Source organism: Passer montanus, unplaced genomic scaffold, assembly GCF_014805655.1.
Source record: "Passer montanus isolate IOZ18808 unplaced genomic scaffold, ASM1480565v1 scaffold27, whole genome shotgun sequence".
NCBI classification, from domain to species: Eukaryota; Metazoa; Chordata; class Aves; order Passeriformes; family Passeridae; genus Passer; species Passer montanus.
The window spans coordinates 10124529-10143689 of NW_024367372.1; the positions used below are offsets into that span (position 1 = coordinate 10124529).

General features: G+C 39.3%; 1 protein-coding gene across 5 annotated transcripts in view; it reads left to right on the plus strand.

The window, feature by feature from the left end:
- Positions 1-19121, plus strand: part of TC2N (tandem C2 domains, nuclear) — a 40026-nt gene extending 20905 nt beyond the window's left edge. For 3 of the 5 annotated variants that reach the window (XM_039712670.1, XM_039712667.1, XM_039712668.1), the window contains exons 2-12: positions 744-870; positions 1527-1760; positions 5071-5235; positions 6960-7051; positions 7647-7722; positions 8863-8963; positions 9659-9775; positions 10627-10818; positions 12631-12745; positions 13219-13418; positions 15693-19121. In XM_039712670.1, coding sequence (XP_039568604.1) covers positions 804-870; positions 1527-1760; positions 5071-5235; positions 6960-7051; positions 7647-7722; positions 8863-8963; positions 9659-9775; positions 10627-10818; positions 12631-12745; positions 13219-13418; positions 15693-15803 — 1470 coding nt within the window. In that variant the 5' untranslated portion in view covers positions 744-803 and the 3' untranslated portion in view covers positions 15804-19121. Of the gene's footprint in view, positions 1-740; positions 871-1526; positions 1761-5070; positions 5236-6959; positions 7052-7646; positions 7723-8862; positions 8964-9658; positions 9776-10626; positions 10819-12630; positions 12746-13218; positions 13419-15692 lie in introns of all 5 variants that reach the window. The other 2 variants (XM_039712671.1, XM_039712669.1) reach the window with 2 other exon arrangements.
- The last annotated feature ends 40 nt before the right edge of the window (positions 19122-19161 follow it).

The window sequence follows — 19161 nt, forward strand, 5'->3', positions numbered from 1 at the left end:
AAAGACATTTAAATGAGGCCAGTTAGCATTGTCATAAAGTTCTTATAATGTTAACCAGCTGTTAGAGACTTGTTCTCATTCTTTTGTAGATTGCTTGCCTCTTATTTTGCTGCAAGTCAGCATGCTTTGTTTCTGTGTGCACAGCAAACAATTATATAATAAACCAGGTCTTCAGTTTCATGTGTATACAATTATGAGAAAGCAGTAGCTTCTCAAAGAAGGCAATTTTGGCATCATTCATAAAGCCTGTTTTCAAGTTAAAAGTATGGAGTATGTCGAGTGAAAAATGTAAACATGTATAGATGTATGTGAAAATAGTAGGGGAGTGAAAGAGGATAAGGGAAACATGAACAAGGGAAACAGAATTTAAAACACATCTTGCAAATGGCTTGACAATACCATGTCAAAACAGTTGTAAAGCTGAGTAAACTCCAAAGCCCAGTGGCACACACAAATATGAGGAGAATTTTAGTGTTCCCAAAAGACAAGGACCTGTCTGGGTGGATGACTGAAAGTATGTGATGCCATTTGTTAAAACTAGCTCTTTTCTTGTGCTTTTATATAAAAGTGATTTTTCTCAGTGAGAGAAATCTAATGGCTATGATCCTTTTATGACTGAAGTAACTTTCTGATTAATCCTGGGACTGTGTACAAAAAGCAACTGCATATTAAATAGCTGATAATATTGCATTCTGATTATACTTACTCTCATCTACTATGGTTTGTTTTATTGTGTTTTTCAGGTCTGATAGCTGCACTGGATCACTGATTGAGGTTCCCTCTAAATTATAACACTGAAAACAATGGCAACAGAATGTATAAAAACCTGCTGTAAATTGTGTTTCTGCATGGACAAGGAAAAAAATGATTGTGAGTTCTGACATAATGAGGGTTTAATACAAGTTTTGCTGCATTAGTGATGAGATTTCTCATTAACAGAATGACTGTGTTACCCCTGATAAACTTGATTTCAAACAACCAAAATCTTGCCATACCCCCATTTAGAGATTGAACCCATGCCTGTTAGTATTATGAATTGGAACTGAGAAATAACAGTTGTCTGAAGTCTGCTCTTTGCAGTCTGGAACACTGTCCAAAAAAGCTGGCTTTTTTACCCAAGGTTGTTTAAATATCTTTCAAACTCTGAGAATTTGAATGCTGCTTTTTTTTTTTTTTAACTCTGGGTATTTTTAACTCTGTTAAGATTTTCTTTGGTGTTTTATTTGTTTGAAGAATTTGTCTGTGACACAAGTGTAGCTCTTGTGCAAATTCACTTAAGAAGAAGGTAGCTATAAATATAGAAGCTTGGGCAACAAAGAGTTTGGATCCATACAGGTGTCAGGAGGATGAATATCTTTTCCTGGTGCTACTCCTGAATGCTGTAAAACTGAATACTAGCTGTAAAACTGATACAGCTGTTGAGTAAAGTATCAAGCAGAGATACTATTAAATAAAAGAGATCTGTTCATAGTATTGTTCAAAAATTAATGCACATGTGTACTGTCTGTCTTGCTCTTTATTTTTAGCAGTTTCCATGGTGCAGGAATCTGAAGCAGTAGCTGCAAGCAAGCCAACTATTGTAGAGCAGCCTCCATTGTCTTCTGTGTCAGTGAAGCGTCAAGTTGGCTGTTCTGAGGATTATTTGCTTTCCAAACTGCCCCTGGACGGTCAGGAGGTACCATTTGTGGTCCCTCCATTCAAACTGGCTTATGTACAGCCAAAGAATCTTCCAAGTATCTCACATGCTGGAGGGATTAAAGGTAAAATACAGACAGTATTGCTGAAATTATTGTTTAGCTTCTGCTGCACCTTGAATGTTGTCAAGTATTCCTACTGAAAACATGTTTGCAGAACTTTGCTGGAAGCCTGGTTTTGTTTCAAAGCATCATTTATTGGAAGGGGCACAGGAGGATCATCAAGTCCAGCTCCTGGCCCTGCACAGGGCACCCCGTGAGTCACGCCAGGTGCCTGAGAGCATTGTCCAAGCACTTGAACTCTGTCAGGCTGCCGCTGTGACCCTGGGGAGAATGGGGAGCTTGTTTGGAGCTCTTTTCTTTTCTCTCTGGACACCCAGAGGGGTTTTGGGAAGTATGTCATCCAGCTATGAATCCCTGTGACATTGTACAAATAAAACTGAATGGGACGATTGCACACCAGTGCTCATATTCAAAAGTAATGGAAGACGCTTAAAGGAAGTGGAGTCTTTAGAAAGATTTATTGAATTTAGTGGAGACAAGGAAACACCTAACATATCCCCAGTATCTATATCTCTCAAGTAAAAGGAGAGGTGATTTTCATGGTTAATATTCTGGTATATTTTAACATACTAACACATCTTCCTTTTCAAATTTTGCCAATAGATGGCAGGTGCAGTATCTGGCGGAATGTTTTGTCCCTATTATTTCCTGCTCCTTTTGCTGTTTTTTGAGAGGCCAGGGGGCACAGATCCCTTGTTACAAGGTTCCATGTGTTACTATTTCTTTTCTGCTTCACAACAATCTTGTGTTTCATCCTCTGTTACTCCCATACTCAAACTGCCAAAATGAGGTACATGCAATTTAGACACAGTGCATTTAAAAAGAATAGCATTCTGTCCCACTAATGTGAGTTACAGAGCATATGCTAATGTTAGGCTTTTAGTCCTGCTAGGAGATGCATAGAATTAGGTAAGGGAAAATTTTGGCACAGAGGCATACCTGAACAGTTGTTTTCTCTAGGATTGCTTTGCCTCAAGGACATGATAAACTGGTAGTATGTTCTCAGTCCCATGTGACTTTATTTCCTTTCTGAAGGTGAAAAGCCTAATAAGTGAAAGAAGGCAATCATACGTTGCATAACAACTAATGCAGTACTACCTCTTTTGCGTTTGTGGGGTTTTATTCCCACCCTTCCCTCTTCTTCTCCCTAGGTCCCCGCTGCTGCTTCCTTCCTGCTCCTGCAGGGCTATTACCAAACTTCTTCCCCACCCACTGCTGCATGTGCCACTGGCACATGGCCAAGCTAAGCAGCCTAGCAGAGCTGGTCAGTACAGACTGGACATTCTGTGCCCCATCTTCTAGTGGGCTTCCTTTGGCATGCCAGCAGCCCTTAACAGGCAGCTGAAGAGTTGGAGGTAGAACATGTGAGGCCCCCTCATCTCTGAGCCTGATCTCCCCAGTTGCCTGCTATTTCAGTAGCTACTTCTTGTAAGTCCATAGTTGGATATGCTGTAGAAAAGCAGGACATTCTCCTGATTATCCCCTTTCTTACTGGGTCTAGGTTTAGGCTCTGTGTTGTTTAGTCTAATCTCATCCTCAAGATACAGTACAGAGAAGTTCATCAAGGACTCTGAGGCATGGATGTTCTCCAGCGAGAAGGAAGATGTGTCTAACAGCCTTTAGATGAATGTTTTCCTTGTTCGTGCTGTTCTTATGCAATCTTAACAGTCAGTGACTGTCTACATTGAGAATTCTGCTTCCTGATAATTTCTGAGGGACCTGGTGTACAGAGTGGTCCTTTCGGCTGCAAGCTGTTAGATCTTCTGGCAGGATGATCTGACTCTTCATAACTGAGTCTCTTGAGCAAATATCTTAAATTTTTGAACAAGTATTTGAAAAGTGACTCTTATGTCAAGTAGGCAATTTTCATTTCTCTTTCCAAATATAAATACTATTTTTTTTTTTGAGTACAGCTTTAAGCTGTATAAAGTTTTGCTTAAAAATGCAGTGTTTACTTTTTAGGGAGATTTACTAAATAGAGTGAAGTGTGCTGTTGTTCTTTTTTCACATTAGCCAAAGCACCAGCATACTCAAAAAATGTATTCAGAGTACTTTTTTCTTAGATCATTGTTAAATATCCATAGAAGTCCAAGTCCTGCTCTCAGTTGCTCACCATTTTCTGTGCATGTCTGGCCATTTTCCTTTAGTGAAACAGGACATGCTCAGTGTTAGCTCTTGGCAACCCTTCTGAAAGCAATTAAGTTCTGGCAGCCTTTCTCTTCAGTGCTCACTGCAGTGTGTCTCGTGCTCTCACAGAAGTAAGCTAGCAGGAAGAAGTGCTCCTGGTCTGGAACACTGGATTTTCCATCATCTGTTGTGTAGCAATTCTTTGTGGCCTCACTTTAGTGTTCATCCTGATTTACGTCATGCTCAAGCCCGTTTTGCTTGAGATCTTGCTTTATCACTGCCCGTGTTCCATGTCAGTGTTTAAGTTTTTTACTTTGCTAACACATGCAGGAGAGGACTCTTGAGCAGTGGTAGTTTGCCTCTTACGGTGCAAGACACCTGCAGAACTGAAGGCACTTTACTGTGTGGTAAAGAACTTTTTAAGAGATAGGTTGAAGTCCAGGGAGGTGAAGAGAAGGAAGCAAATATCAGAGTTTGGCAGAATCCAGGTCATCCCATTCTCTAATGTGCTGTTACACGTGGCTTCTTTTCAGTCCAGACAGTAAAGAACACTACAGCAGTGTTCTTCACTGTTTTGCTGACCAAAGCATACATGTTTTTTCTGAAATTATTATGAGCTGAGTAAAGGGCTGGGATTCAAGCAGTCTCAGATATGTCTACTTACACCTCAACCCACAATTCAAGTAATTTTGGACCAGTGATTTTACCATGGACAAACTTGCCATGGAAAGTAGATAAGGAGACTGCAGTCACAAGCTGCATTATCTTTCCATACAAGATCTTCCTGAAGGTCTGGGGGTCCATTAGGTCCATTGGGAGTAGGTAACTAAATAATTTGGAGGTTTTCTCTACACAGAGTGCTACTTTTCTTGTTAACTTCTGTCTTGCTGTCTGTCTTTGGAACCTTCTGTATTTAACTCCTTAAGCATTTACTGCAAAACCCCAAGAGAGGGTATGCATAGTTTTTTAAGGCAAATTTTCCAGTGTTTGCTCACACACTGTGGAAACCTGACATAATGTGAATGTGTGTTTTCTTTTTCTTTTTTTTTTTTCCCCCTTTACCCAGAGTAGATAATACTGAAATATTTTGTCCTTTGCCCTGAAGGCACTCTGCCTGCCTTATGAAGCCAGGCAGCATGTGTTATGTCTGGAGCTCCTGCATTTGCTGTTTGCTTGTGCTCCACAGAGTCAGCCAGAGCGTCGTTTGGCGAGCGGAAGGCAGAGCTGCACGGCGCATACCAGTGGCCCGGCTGTGACGTGTCCAACCCCTTCTATCTGGAGCATCGCGTCTCACCAGATCTCATCAGGCGCTTCCAGACAAAAGCAGATAGCAGGAAATTGTATGGATCAGGTGAGAAGGACCACACCCTTGCTTCTCTGTCTTCCTCCCCGTTTCAGGGTTTATAGGTAAGAGGAATAAAAGCCATTAGTCTACAGAAGACTTGTTTGGTTGTAGCAGTTCTCAAGCTGGTCGGTGTGCTACACACACTCCTTCATTGGTGAATCAATCTGCAGAGCCAGCTGTGTTTCATTTTCAGCTGCACTTTTACTTTTTGTCTTTTAGGGACTTAACAAGGCTTGCATGCATCACGCAAAGGTAGAGAAACTGGCAAAGCGAGATACTATAGCTCCCTCTGATCCAGACCAGGATGCAGTACTGGAGATTTCGGCTCCCAGTAAGAGGAGTGAGGGGGCTGGAAAAAGGAAGCCAGGCAGTATGCTGAGTAGGAAGAGTGTATATATGGGGACAGGAGCAAGCACCAAAAAACATTCAGGAGCAGATGATAAGGACAGGTGCAAAGTGGGGCATGATGCCATGTGCCAACTTTTTTTGTTGTTTGCTTTTGAAGTTACAGCAATGTCCCCACATCTCGGTGTGTAAGAATGAGGGAGGTCTGTGAGATAGTAAAGGTTTAGATAGAAAGTGTTTGGCTACTTAGGTAATGTGTCCTGTAGTGAATGCTGCTCAGACTGAAGTAAACTACTAGCTGTTGTTTGTGATTGCCAAGGCAAATGCATTCAGAAACCTCCAGCACTCCAGGAAAGGTACACACTCTCCATGAAATCGGAAGCTGGAAACAGCTCCCATTTTTAAAGATGTTTCATTTAGAATGGTATAGCATTCTTATTTTCAGCTGGGGGAAAATGTTTCAGTCTGTGTTCTGTTTTAAAAGAATTCTGAATCACCATAGAGATTACATGAAAAGACTATTCCATACTTTTTTTTTTTAAGAGAACAGAACACATGTAGAATTTTATCAGCTTTTAACACATATGGTTTTACCAGGCTTTGTAATCACCTGTGGTGGGAGCCAAATGGGTTTTATTAAACTGTCTTGAACATCTTTCCTTCAGTTCATAATCTCTTTTTCCATTTTTCCTCAAGCAAAGTGAACACTTTACTAATTTCGTCTTAGTAAGTTTAAACACAAGAAAGGTTATTCTAGTGTGTATAGAGTACAGTTCTAAAATTTTTCCTCCAGAGTTTTTTGACAGCTGTTTCAGAACTTAGAACTTCATACATCTATAAACTATTAAAACAAAACTCTAAACCTAGTTTGTTGCAGTGACTGCTGTGATATTTTTCATGTGTTTGGTTTAGAACTATAGAATGTGTTTATTTGGAAGTTACAAAATTAAATTCTTGAATTTTAATGTGATGCCCCTTCTCTTCATCTTAAAAAAAAAACAACCTCCACACAAACAAACTGAAAAATAAATTCAGTAATGATTTTCTGAAATTCTACTTATCGGCAAACAACATATTTTTATGATTTAAATGTTTCTGCTTTTTTATATTTTACAGACAGTTTTCTGTATAAAAATTAACGTTTTTTTCATTAAAAATTTAATTTTTAAAAAAGACACCATCTCTTTACCCCTGCCCCATCCCCATGTTCCTGGAAAACATTACTAGATAACAGCAGATCATACTGTCCTTAAACCTTTTTGCTCATTCGTAATCTATAGGATTGAACAGATAATTTCCAGCATCTTGTGAAAGTTATTCTCAGTTAGGTTTTTTTCCTAGCAATGGTGATAATGTGAATTTTTTTGTTCTCTTTGTCTTATTAGTTAGTGATTTAAGGCCCAGTGCTTTGCCTGGATCCCTTGATGTAAGTCGTTCCATGTTTGATCTCAGGAGCCCACCTCACCGATTCATGAAGGTGAGTTCCCGTGGAGCCAAGGTTGCCCTGAAAACTCAGCTTAGTGTATCTGTCCCCACTGCATTGTTTCCAAAGTAAACACTGGAGGGCATTGCACTGTACACTGGGAGGACTGGAGGGAAAATGTCAACATCTTGACCACTTCAAGAGGCTTTTTCCTGGTGTCTCTCTGACATTTGCTGTTCTGGCCCAGCGGGGCTGTTGAGGAACCCAAGTAGGCTGTTAGGCAGGACAGGACAGACAGCATGTCATGGTTCATCATCTGCTGGTTTCTCCCATCAGCTGAAGAGTGGAACAGTGGAAGTTTCCATTGACACAAAACTGTGTTTATTTATTTCTTCTATAATAATGTCTTACATAGCAATGGAGTTGTGTATATATTCATGAGCAAAAAAAATGTCTGCTGGTCAAATAGGTCCTCTATTAGCTCATTGCATCAAAATAGTAATTGCATGCTGCTGGATCAAGAAACTAGTAAGAAATGAGGCAATTATTTGAAATGGAACATTTTGTTTTCATCATATCTTTTCTGATGGTATAATCTCTGGGTTTTGCATCTGTTGCTCTGAATTGATTCCTTTTTTCCTGTCCACAGAGATATGATTCAGTCTCCAGTGTACCTAGCAGTAGTTCTTCAAGGAAGGATTCACAAGGCAGTAACAGGAGTCTGGGTAATGTTTTGTTTGATTACCTTGTAATGAAATATTTCCCTTTGCACATGAAACATTAAACTGTTTGTACTCTGCTGTTGATGCTTTTGTTTGGTTTGGGGTTTTTATGAGATTAATCTGACTAGCAGGTCAGCTGGAGATGACTTGGCAATTTGAAATGAAGAGTTTTGGACTTGCACTGTCCTATTGTTTGGAGATTGAGCAGATGAGAGTTTTCAGAGTTCTCATGCTTTTGAGAAATTCATTCTTGGATTTACTGCCCAAGTGAACCAAGAAATTACAGATACCTTGTTAGGATAGAATACAGCACTAGGTCCCAGGTCTAGTCCTTTTTCATGTATGTGAGGTGCCTGAAATCCAATACCCATATTACACTGGTAATTAGGCAAGAATATTGCATGCAAATCCAGTATCCTTAATTATGAAGGAATGCTGAAAAAGTGGAAATATGGCAAAATAAACCTTCAAAAATTAATCAAGGCCCCACAAAAGTCACCCTGTTATAAGTCAAAGTTTGACCCAGTCTCCTTCTAAAAGAAGACTGAGGCAATGACCTGGTTCCAGTGATGACAGAGAAATGCTGGGTATTAAATGGCTCTTCTGACTTGGAGACAGCATAATAGTAAAATGTTTACTAGACTGGAGTTGAAATTTGAGAAAGAGACCAATTTATAAACTTAACAGTGAAAGAGATTAGGGGAAGTGAAAGGATATAAATGTGTTCTGGGTGTCTCAGCAACATGCTTTTTTTCCTTTCTAAAAGTTGTTTGAGTATAACACAAGTTATTAAATTCAGTAGAGATAACCCAGGCACATGGTGTGATTCTTGGTGTGGTCTCTTGTGCAGGGCCAGAAGTTGGATTTCTGTGATCCTTAAAGGTCCCTTCCAACTCAGGATATTCCATGATTATGTTATTCTGTTCCATGAAATGTGAAGGCTTTTAGCCATGCAGAAGGTCAGGTCACTAGACTTGGTGGATAGTTTATCCTTGAAATGTAGGTGTTAAAATATTTCAAACTTATTTTGAGAGAAGTTTGCGAAGATAAGCAGTTCACTTACTAATGAGGTCCCTTATTTCTGGAGTGAACTTTTAAGATACTGCTTTACTTGTAAAAATATTAATTGGCTTTCTTCCATAGATACTATTACATTATCAGGTGATGAACGAGACTTTGGAAGACTGAATGTGAAGTTGTGTTATGTTTCTTCTGTGGAACAGATTTGGATCACAGTTTTACATGTAAGCAAATATTAACAGGTCGGTTATTTATTCAAATAATGACTATGCAATGACCAATGACTATTCTACTATACTTAGTGGTAATTGTCATAAAATTTGTCTCTGTGTTACTTCAATAAATACTTTTAAGAAAACAATTATTTATAAGTGTTAGTATAAACAAAGTTCAGTAAAATGTAATATTAGGCTTCAAAGCATCTTTCTCCCCTTTAATTTTTTTCATTTGCAATCTCTTTTCTGCTAAGATTAAGAAGAATATAATAAGAAGACTATATATCTCCTTATGTTACTACTACACATATGTTAACATATGTTCAAGTTGTGAAGTGAGGAACTACTCAGCAGGTATTAGAAAGCCAGGCTGGTCGTAGGCTGGTCCTGCTATGGACATTTTCCTGTGAAAATCTGAAGGCAATAAATGGGAGCAGCTGTGGAGGCACCATTTAAGTGACTTCCATGATTCTATGATTTTAAATCTAACAGTTCCTTCAGGGAAGAACCCTAACAGAACTTTGAGGACACATTGCTTCTTGAGGGCTTTTTGTCAGTAAATGTGACACTGTTTTGGTGGTTGTATATGCTTCCAGAACTGTGAATAATTTTCAGACAAGGGAACTTTGAGTAGACAGAAACCTTGTAAGTACATGAAATGGTGAGTCTTGCATTGTCTAAACTGACTTTTTTTAATGTTGCAGTGCAAAGACCTGAGCTGGCCTTCTAGCTGTGGGGAAAATCCTCGTATCTGTGTCAAGGGAATTCTCACACTGCCCAAACCAGTGCATTTCAAATCTTCTGCCAAGGAGGGCTGCAATGTAAGTAGAGGCATGCAAAATACCAGGAAATATTTTTCCCCACAAAAAATAAATGTGACAGATAAATGGATTTTTAAAATAGACCAAACATCCACTCCAGTGCCATATTTGCTGTGGTAACTGCCCAGGTGTGTTTTACTTCTCCCAACTTCTCAAAATCCTATTACAAGCCTTATTCCACTTCCTCCCCCTATATCCTGCCTTGCAATGTACTCTTGCCCTCCTTCTCTCACAAGCTGGCAGGACAGACACCCTCACAGGGGACTGAACCATGAGCTGCAGGCTGTGGCTGTGATGGGGGACCAGAGGAAGACTGGGCATACCTGTAGGTGCACACTCATCCCAGGGAAGGTAGCTGAGGTACTGCCTCTCATTTGGCAGGGGACAATTTTCACACTTTGTCTCTACAGAAAATAGTAAAAATCGGTCACATGGCACAAGATTCCTGATAGTGGCAGTAAAGGAATATTAAGGGAGTGGAAAGTAAAGCAACATAAATCTCCCATAATGTAAGCCAAAGGTGAAAGAAAATAAAATTAGCTGGAGACACTGTAGCAAAAGGTTAGAGAATCTGTTATCACAATGTGTGTGTGCTGTTGTAGCGCTCCAGAAGAGATGCCACAACTTGTTATGATAGTGAAAAATAATTCCAAATTTCAGCCCTGCCAGGGTGTGACAACACAGGGGTGAGTGTGTGTGGACTTTGCACTGTAAAAGCACACTTTTCCATGGCAACCTAAAGTGGTAGTTGGGAGCAGTGGCTATAGAGCCAGGATGCCTTGGTTTCCAGGTTTTGGGCTTAGTGGGATTCTCTTAAAATGATAATGTTGCTCATATGTTTTTCTTTCTAGGACATTGAATTTATGGAAACTTTTGTTTTTGCCATTAAACTGCAAAGCCTGCAGGCTGTCAGATTGGTATTCAAAATCCAGACACAGACTCCCAGGAAAAAAACTATTGGAGAATGTTCCTTGGCACTGCGGGAGCTGAGCTCACAGGAGTCGAATCATTGGCTGGATATATCTCCTCCTTCCAAAGCACCTGTAAGTGCCAATACTGTGAAAGTATGTTCTTATCTCTCCTAGAAGGGGTTGCTGGAAATGAAAGAACATAATTCAGTAGTAAAAACTAGAGGGGTTCTCTTTTTTCCCCTTTACCCTGCTTCCTTGGAGAAAGGCATTTTGATGGAGAAAAAATGCAGACTTTTGAACTCTGCACATAGCTGTTCTGGTCATAAACTGCAGATGTTTCTAGGAAAAGAGCTAGAGCAAGCTCTTCCACACCATGGCTCACAGCTTGAGGGAGGGACATTCTGGGGAAATGTTCAGCAGAGAACACCGGGTAATTGTCTTTTCTGACCAAAAAAGCATCAGGAGATCCTTAGGACTCACAGCAAGAGCTCAGAGCAAATGGAATCTGCTTTTGTTATGGAAGAAAATTGCTAAGATCTTCAGTGGCCTGAAACTGCACAGACAGCCATATATTTAATGTTCAGATTGCATGCTGTGAAGTAATAATTCAGACAGTTCATTTCCATTAGTGTAATAAGAAGCAGGTGGTTTTCACAGTGGGATTTCCTTTCCCCCTACCCTCACTTTGTTTGTTTCTTTTATAGATTGTGTCTAGACATTTGAATTTTCAACAAATTAAACTTGAATTAGCAATTCAAAAGCAAATTTTATTTAAGTGTGTCTGAGTAATATGAATGATACTCTTGATTTCTAACATAAGTTTCACTTGACATTTTTTAGTTCTAATGTAAATAACCATATTGCTTCAAAAGCAATAAGATAAAGTGACAGAGGAAGCTGGTATCCAAGAGCCCTCCAGACACTCTGGGATTCACTCCTGTAATACCCCGTGAGGCAGCAAACCTTAACCTCTCTGCCAATGGAAAGCCAAAGCTCAGAGTCGATGAAGTGGCTTCCTCACAGCATTACAGAAATTTTGTGGCTGAGCTACAAAGAGAATTTGGGTTGCTTTGATGAACTGAGGCCTGACTTTTCTTTATCTAACCTGTTGCTCTCTTGCTTAGTGCATTTTGGTTCATTGAAGTGTGTTAAAACTTGAAGGCAACAAAGACTAGCAGAGTCCATTTAAGTGAAGGCTGTCAGGAAAGGTGGGTCTCCACTGGCCTTTTCCTGCTGCTCTCATGGTGTTCTGAGGACATTAGAGTGTGACAGGACAGCAAAGAGGATGACTCAGTGCAACTTTGCCACAAAGTTCTAAAAAAGCCCACAAGAATCAGACTGGAGATCTTGATGCATGCATTGTGTGTGTGGCAGTGGCGTGTGTGTGTGGGCATGTAAAACACCAGTACTTTTACAACACAGGAAACTACACAGTACACAGTCACCCTAAGCACTCATGACATTAAGTGAGAGGGCCTTGTAGCAATGGAAACCATTGCTTATATCTCCATATGGCAGAACTCAAGTGTGGGAGGGCAACTCTGAAGGTTTTTGTGTCAGTGGAGCTTACTTGCTCTCTCACTTCCACACCCAGATTTAGTAAAGTTGCAATGGCACGTCTGATTTCCCCTGTATGTGTCTGCTCTTACCACTGCAGAAGCCGTGCCAGGTAAAAACTGAGGACTAGGTGATTTGGCCAGTGTTCCTGGCCATATGTGCACCACACATAGGCAGCCCATAGTGGAGCACATGTACTGCAGCTATGACAAGTGCAAGATGCACTTACTGTGCATCTGCAGGTTCTGTATACAACACATTCTTATATTTCTGTCCAGGAAATCCCAGATAGAAATGTGGGAGCCCAACATATGACAAAATTCCTCTGTTTCCTGAGTTTATAAGCAACTTAATCCAGATGTTATGGCAACATTCTTCTGCTTGTAGGTGTGCCGTGCAGAACTTCAAATAGGAACTTGTTTTCAAGCAATAAACAGGAGGATACAGTTACAGATTCTTGAAGCACAAAACCTTCCTGTTTCATCTACACCACTGTCTTCAAGTAAGTTAGTCAGCTGTTTCATGCCTCCTCTCTGAAAGCTCTTGTAACAGGTAAATTGCTGCTCAAATGGGTTGGCAATCCATAACATTCTTTACGAACCTCAGACTAACACATTGTGTGGTAGATTTCCATTGCCAAGGCTTGCTTCCCCAGATGTCCTACTTGTTTACATTCTGTTTGGTTTGAAGATGTGTGTTTATGTATTTTGGAAGATTTTTATCTCAGTATTAATCCTGACATACAAGAGCATTAGCTTGCACTTGCTGTTTGGATACTGTGTTAATCAGTCCAATATTACCAAACACATTCTGTTTATGTGACTGGTCAGGAAAGCCATTGTGGAGTTCTTTTGGCCAGACTTTTGAGAAATTGATGCAATTTGAAGCATACATATGGATCTTGTTGGTTCCTTTTTGGGTGTGTTGTGAGTAACCCTTTGTGTGCTATGTCTTTTTCCTTCCCTTTTCTGCTAGATTTCTTTGTGAAAGTTGGAATGTTTAGTACAGAAGGGATCATCTATAAAAAGAAGACTCGCCTTCTGAAGTCCACTAATGGCCAAGTGAAGTGGGGAGAAATGATGGTTTTTCCAGTTAGCCAAGCAGAACAAGGAATTAGCTTTCTCATCAAGCTCTACAGCAAAAGCTCAGTGAGAAGAAAACACTTCCTAGGACAGGTTGGTTTCTGCTAAATAGCATGATACCCTTTACCAGTTCCACAGGTGTCTTGGTATGGATTTTAAAATACTTTGAATGAGGTGACATATAACAAAATAGTAAATGCTAGTAAACTCTTCTGTATGTAATCCAAGCAAAAATGGTACTGGGCTCTTAAACAAGCACTAGCATGAAAATGGAAGTTGACACTTGATTTTTCTTTCAAAAAGAAATCCTAAAGTCAGTTTTGTGTGGAATATTACTATGTGACAGATTCCTTACAAGAGATATAGGATTTCCTGGTTGCCTTTAGCTTTCTAAAGAAAAACATAGCACCCACAGGAGCTCCATCACCTACAAGGTCCTGTACAGCAAGAGGGTATTGGCTTACTGTACCAATACTCTCACAACAGAGGTGTGTAAAAGGAACTATCAACGGCTACAATGAGACTCCTTTCCTGGGTAAAACAATGCTGAAAGCAGTACAATAGTCTGTTATGATCAAGTAATAGTACAGGTGTCCAAACCCAAAATATTTTTAGCTTGCTTTTTAGTTAACAGACACGATTTCAGTAGTATCTCTTTGAAAGCATTTGTGTGATCATATTTATTTAACCACCATAAAACTTAGTAGTCAGGTCTCATTATTCTCTCCATTCTTCTCCCCTGCTTGTCTTAATTTGCCATCGTCCTGTCCTTTCTGTCTCTCTTCTTCTTGATATAGTGAGCCATAGCTGTTCTTAATGCTCTGTGCTTTTCCTGACGCAGTTAAATGCAGTAGCAGAATTTTAATAAATGCATAAATTAATAATGTAGACTAGATTTTGAGACCCCAACTGTAACATCCCATGTCAGATGGAGGACTGTGCTGTCCTTAGGTACAAAAAATGGTACTGTCCTATTCAGGTGATTTTTGTGCCTGCTGAAGACATGCAGCTACAGGAGATGCTCAAGTGCTATAACATATAGAAATTATGTACTAGCAAGAGTTATGTGAAGTTCCTCCATTTTTTGTAGCCTCATGTTGCACATGTCCCATCTTCCTGTTGGTGGAATCAGATTTGAAATAGGAAAAGAAAAAAAAATTCTTCTAAGCTGTACTGCCTTGGGCGGGGGGGGGAAATAACTGAGTTTGATTTTGCAGTCATCTAGCAATATGTGAGGTAATCTCAATCTGATGAGTTACATTTCATTGTGGATCTTATTTTTAGGGGGAGGAAAAATTGTGCTCCTCAGAGGTTTTTTGGAAAAGGTTGTTTCAGCTCATGAAGGCAGACATTGCCACATAACACATAAAGACATAAAATATGGCTCAGGGAAAAATGTACTTTGAGCAATTGGCTGGGTAGCTGGAAAAAAATGAATATAGCTGGATCTATTAACTTTGTTCTTCAGAGAATGGTGTTTAATTGGATGCTGTTCTAAGCAGACAATACTTAGATTAGGCTGCTTTTACAGGCATGTCTTTAATCACAAGCAAGATGTACATTGAATCTCTGTGGATGAAACATCAGCTGTTTATGGTATTCTGGAAGATATTATTCTCACTTCTTGAGGACTCATGCCCCAGCAGTATAGGCTAAATGTACTTCATGGTCAAGGTTTCTGAGAAGTCTTAAAAGGACTCATTCTTGGAAGACTTGAGGAAACAGAGTCCTGTAAATAACGCTACCTACTTACATAAGCTGAATTCTTTTGGCAATGGAGGCTGGTGATAATGTTAAGGGGGAAATTTTCCTACTTGTACTTCATTTCCTCATTTAATGGCCACTCTCGACTAACTGAATACTGAGAAGAAACGGGCTCTTACTACGTGACTATGTGTGGTATGGGCATGTTAGTAACCTCTGTGGAATGCAGGTTTGGCCCTGGCTGTGGGAGTGTGCAATTTTAAATGCTCATGCAAGTGCTGGACAGCTCGTGCTGGATGCTGCATGGCTGGGAGCCAGCTGTGTCCAAACACACAGAGCCGCCGCTGGCCTGGGGAGCCCCTGACCCCAGCTTGTGCATTTGAATACAGCAAGGAATGCTTCACTTAAAGCATCTTATTGAGTACTGTAACATCATTATGTTCTGGGTTCTCTAAACTATTTTAGAGGCTAAATTTAAACACAGACTCCAGCTGAAAGCCAAAATGTTAGCACTAGCAGAACTGTATTTGTTGCTGTTATGCTTTGGTCACAGTCTGTACATTGTATCTTGTTCAACACTTACTTGGTATTTATTTGGAACTAGTAAATGCTGGGTTTTGTTATCATATCAGGTAAACTAATTTTTTTTTCCTCTTAATGCAGATCTGGTTAAGTTCTGATAGCAGCAACAGCGAAGCAGTAGAGCAGTGGAAAGATACCATTGCAAATCCTGAAAAAGTTGTTGTTAAATGGTACAGCATTGGCCCATCCTGAAGACTGGAGATGAAATTCAGAACTGATTTTTCTACAGAAATTCATATGCTATCTAAAATAGTATAAATTAAAAATAAAGATATTTTCTATGCAAGTTCTTCAAAAGTTCCCCACTGCATCATGCCTCTGTGGAAACGGAAAATTCATTTTCACCAAGAGAAATACTGGCTAAATACTACTAAAAAGAAGACTTGGGAAATGGAAAAAGTGCTCATTTGATTTCACAAAATCCATCTTGGAAAAAAAAGATGTTTGCCCCTCTTGGATTTCATAAAAGCACAGAAATTCCATTTTGGAGAGAAGCAGCTTGAATCCACTCTGTTTCACTAGCCACTGACATCATGCTCTTCTGTGTTGTTGTCTTTGGCAGACTCCAAAGTCCAGGGAATGGGTTGTGTCAGTGGCTTGATTCTGGGTACCTGTGAGCATCTGGGGTGGCTGACACCATTTGATCAGGATAACATGTGCCTGAGCAAGTGGGAAACTGTGGCAGGCAGGAGAGGGCATAAAGGGAAGTAGACAATAAGGCGGTACCCATAGGCTTTTGTAATCTCCATTTTGGATGAAGGGTTCTTCAGAAGGCTTAGCTTGAGCTTGCCCCCATCCTTTTCTCAAAACAGAGAGATGGAAAGATAAAAGTTCCTTTGACTTTGTGATCTTTACAAGAGGGGCCCTCCAGACTTGCTCTGTTTGGGTAAATTCTGGCTGGAATCAATGGAATAGTAGAAAGAGGCAATGACCCTGCCTAGGATCAGAGCCAGTGTTTGTAGATTGCTTTCTTATATAGAATACTTACATGTAAACCACTTCCTATCTAGTCAACATGCTCTAGCATTTTCTTACATTGCCAAAACACAGGGTAACATGTACAAAAGAGTAAGCAAAGATTTACTGACTTATGTGCTTTTTGATTAATTAATTTTTTTTTATAATTAAAATGCAGCACTGTAAGGGATTCAGACTTTTTAAAGGATGGGCTGCTACTGCAGAAGTATTTGTTACATGTTTAGGACACTAAAAATTATGTGTGGGAGTATATTTTTATTACTCGTTTCTAGTAAGAAGAAATTAACATTTTTTATTGCAAATTGTATTTTTCCAATAAAATCCTAAGATTATATTTTCTATTAGCTGCCATATTTTCAGGTGTTTATTCACAGTTATTTTTAAGGTGAGGAAACACCAAGTATATACTTGATAATATATAAATCTAAAAGCACAGACCTCTTAGCACTACTTGAACTAACCGATTAAAAAATACATACATATTTCATTAACTCCACTGCTTACATATGTACTATTGGCTGTCTGGACTGTACAAATATGTATGTTGGTATAGATGCTGAATAAATCTACCTTTCTTCGTAACTTGGATCTGATTCCACCAACTGACAGGAACTAAAGTGGCACTGAGAGCACTCACTGCTGGAAGACAAAGGAACAGGGGGAGCAGAGAAAATGCTGTAACAGGAAAGCACATCCTTTTCAAGCATACAGCTCAGAGCATCTTTACTTCAAGTTTTTTGTCTTTGAGTGTCAGGAAAAAATGGAAGCGCATAGAATTTTTTTTTTTCATCAGTTGATAATTGCAACTTTAGAAACTTCAACCATCCAGTTTGTTGTAGTTGAAATTTAATATTTTGAAAACAGAAGGATTTTTACAGACTTGTACATACTCTGCTTTTCAACCAGTCATTATAAAAGAACTGAAAAAAGATTATGCATGTTACTTGGAGAACAAACATTGGTTCTAGCTCTTACTCTTTGCAAAGCTCCCAGTAGGCCCAGAGGATCTTGACTGATACTGATAATTTTCAGCCAGTTAAAACAGCTGGGAGGAGCCTGGCTGGCTGGGGAAAATGAAAAAAGGAAGTGGGCTGAACTGATATTTTTGGAGTATCTTTATTTGAATACAGGGATCTTTTTCATTCATTGTGGCTGAACATTTTATTCATTGTGGCAATAAACAAAAGTGCAAACTAACTGTTTCCTGATGCAGAATGCTGTTCTGTTTAAAAGAGAGAACAGGGAATATCCCAGTGTTTTGTAGACTTCAATTACCACAGCAGTGGTTCTACAGCGTTTGCCAACTCAGTGGATGCTGTATAAAATGGATTTTGGGACTGTTTTAGGAAACTTGCCCTTCTAAAGGTCTAACTAGTCTCTTTTTTTTTTTTTTTTTTTTTTCCTATGTTAATATTTAATCTATATGTTTATAATAAAATCTATGAACAGAAAGTATTCCTTTTTCCCCAATTGTTTATACTAATGTTTAGCAGCATCTCAAAGTGAAGTTCAATTCCTACTTCTTTCACTGAGAAAATTCCAGCTAACAAACACTGTTCTGTTTGCTGGGGAGTGAACTGCTGACACGTGGAGGAGATACCTAAAGGTTCTCCATGCAGGATGCACACAGGTACTGCAGCACTCTGAAGAGCTGCTCTGAGACACTGCCTCATCCTGTGCTCATTCCCAAGCTTTGGCATGTTCTGCACCTGTGTTCATCTAAGGATTCAGTGAGTTAACAGTTGGCATGCAAGAAGAAGGAAAAAAGAGGTGTCCTGGGACTCTCTTCTGTTGGTCCCAGCTGTATGTTTTCCCTCTAAAGCATCCTCAGCCAGTATTTTGATTGTTACATCCAAGTTTACTGTCATTGAATATACTGTTCAAGCTATTTTGCCAGTCCACTTTATTTGTAGATAAAAGGCACACATGGTTTATAGTTGGATTTGCTCTTGCTTCTAGTCAGTGACTCACCTAGTTTCCTAATCTAAAGCAATTCTTATTAAAGCAGCAGAGGTTCAGAGATGCACCAGTTCTATTTTGGTCAGCTCCGAAATGGATGTGGATGAGCTGGAAGAACAGTTATGGTCTTATATTAAATATTATTCATACAGAGATCTGTGCCTGCATAGTTAGAAACCAACCATAGACTGAACTTGATCAGATTTTCAAAAAAGTGTGTGTATAATTTCACTGGTTAATCAAAAATGCTGTTTTATTTATTTATAACTAATAGCATTCTGTTTGTAAACAATGTTAACCAATTTATTTTTCAAGTTTTTATGTCTCAGTGACACACCATGGCATTCTTTTTAAGGGAAAAAATGTGAGATTCTATCTCAGAAGATGAGTGGGCGTAACAGTTTGTAAACCACATTATCATACAACATTATGTGGAAAATAATTTTATTTGAGCATCTGATCTTATGTGATCACAACATAAATAGAGCCATGTTGTTAAATCCATTAGGCATCTATGGTTTTTCCTTTTGTTGGCAGAACATCTGAATAAAACTAAAGGTGATTTTGTAAGCATTCAATTAAGTACATATGCTGTTTGACTCCAAAATTGTTT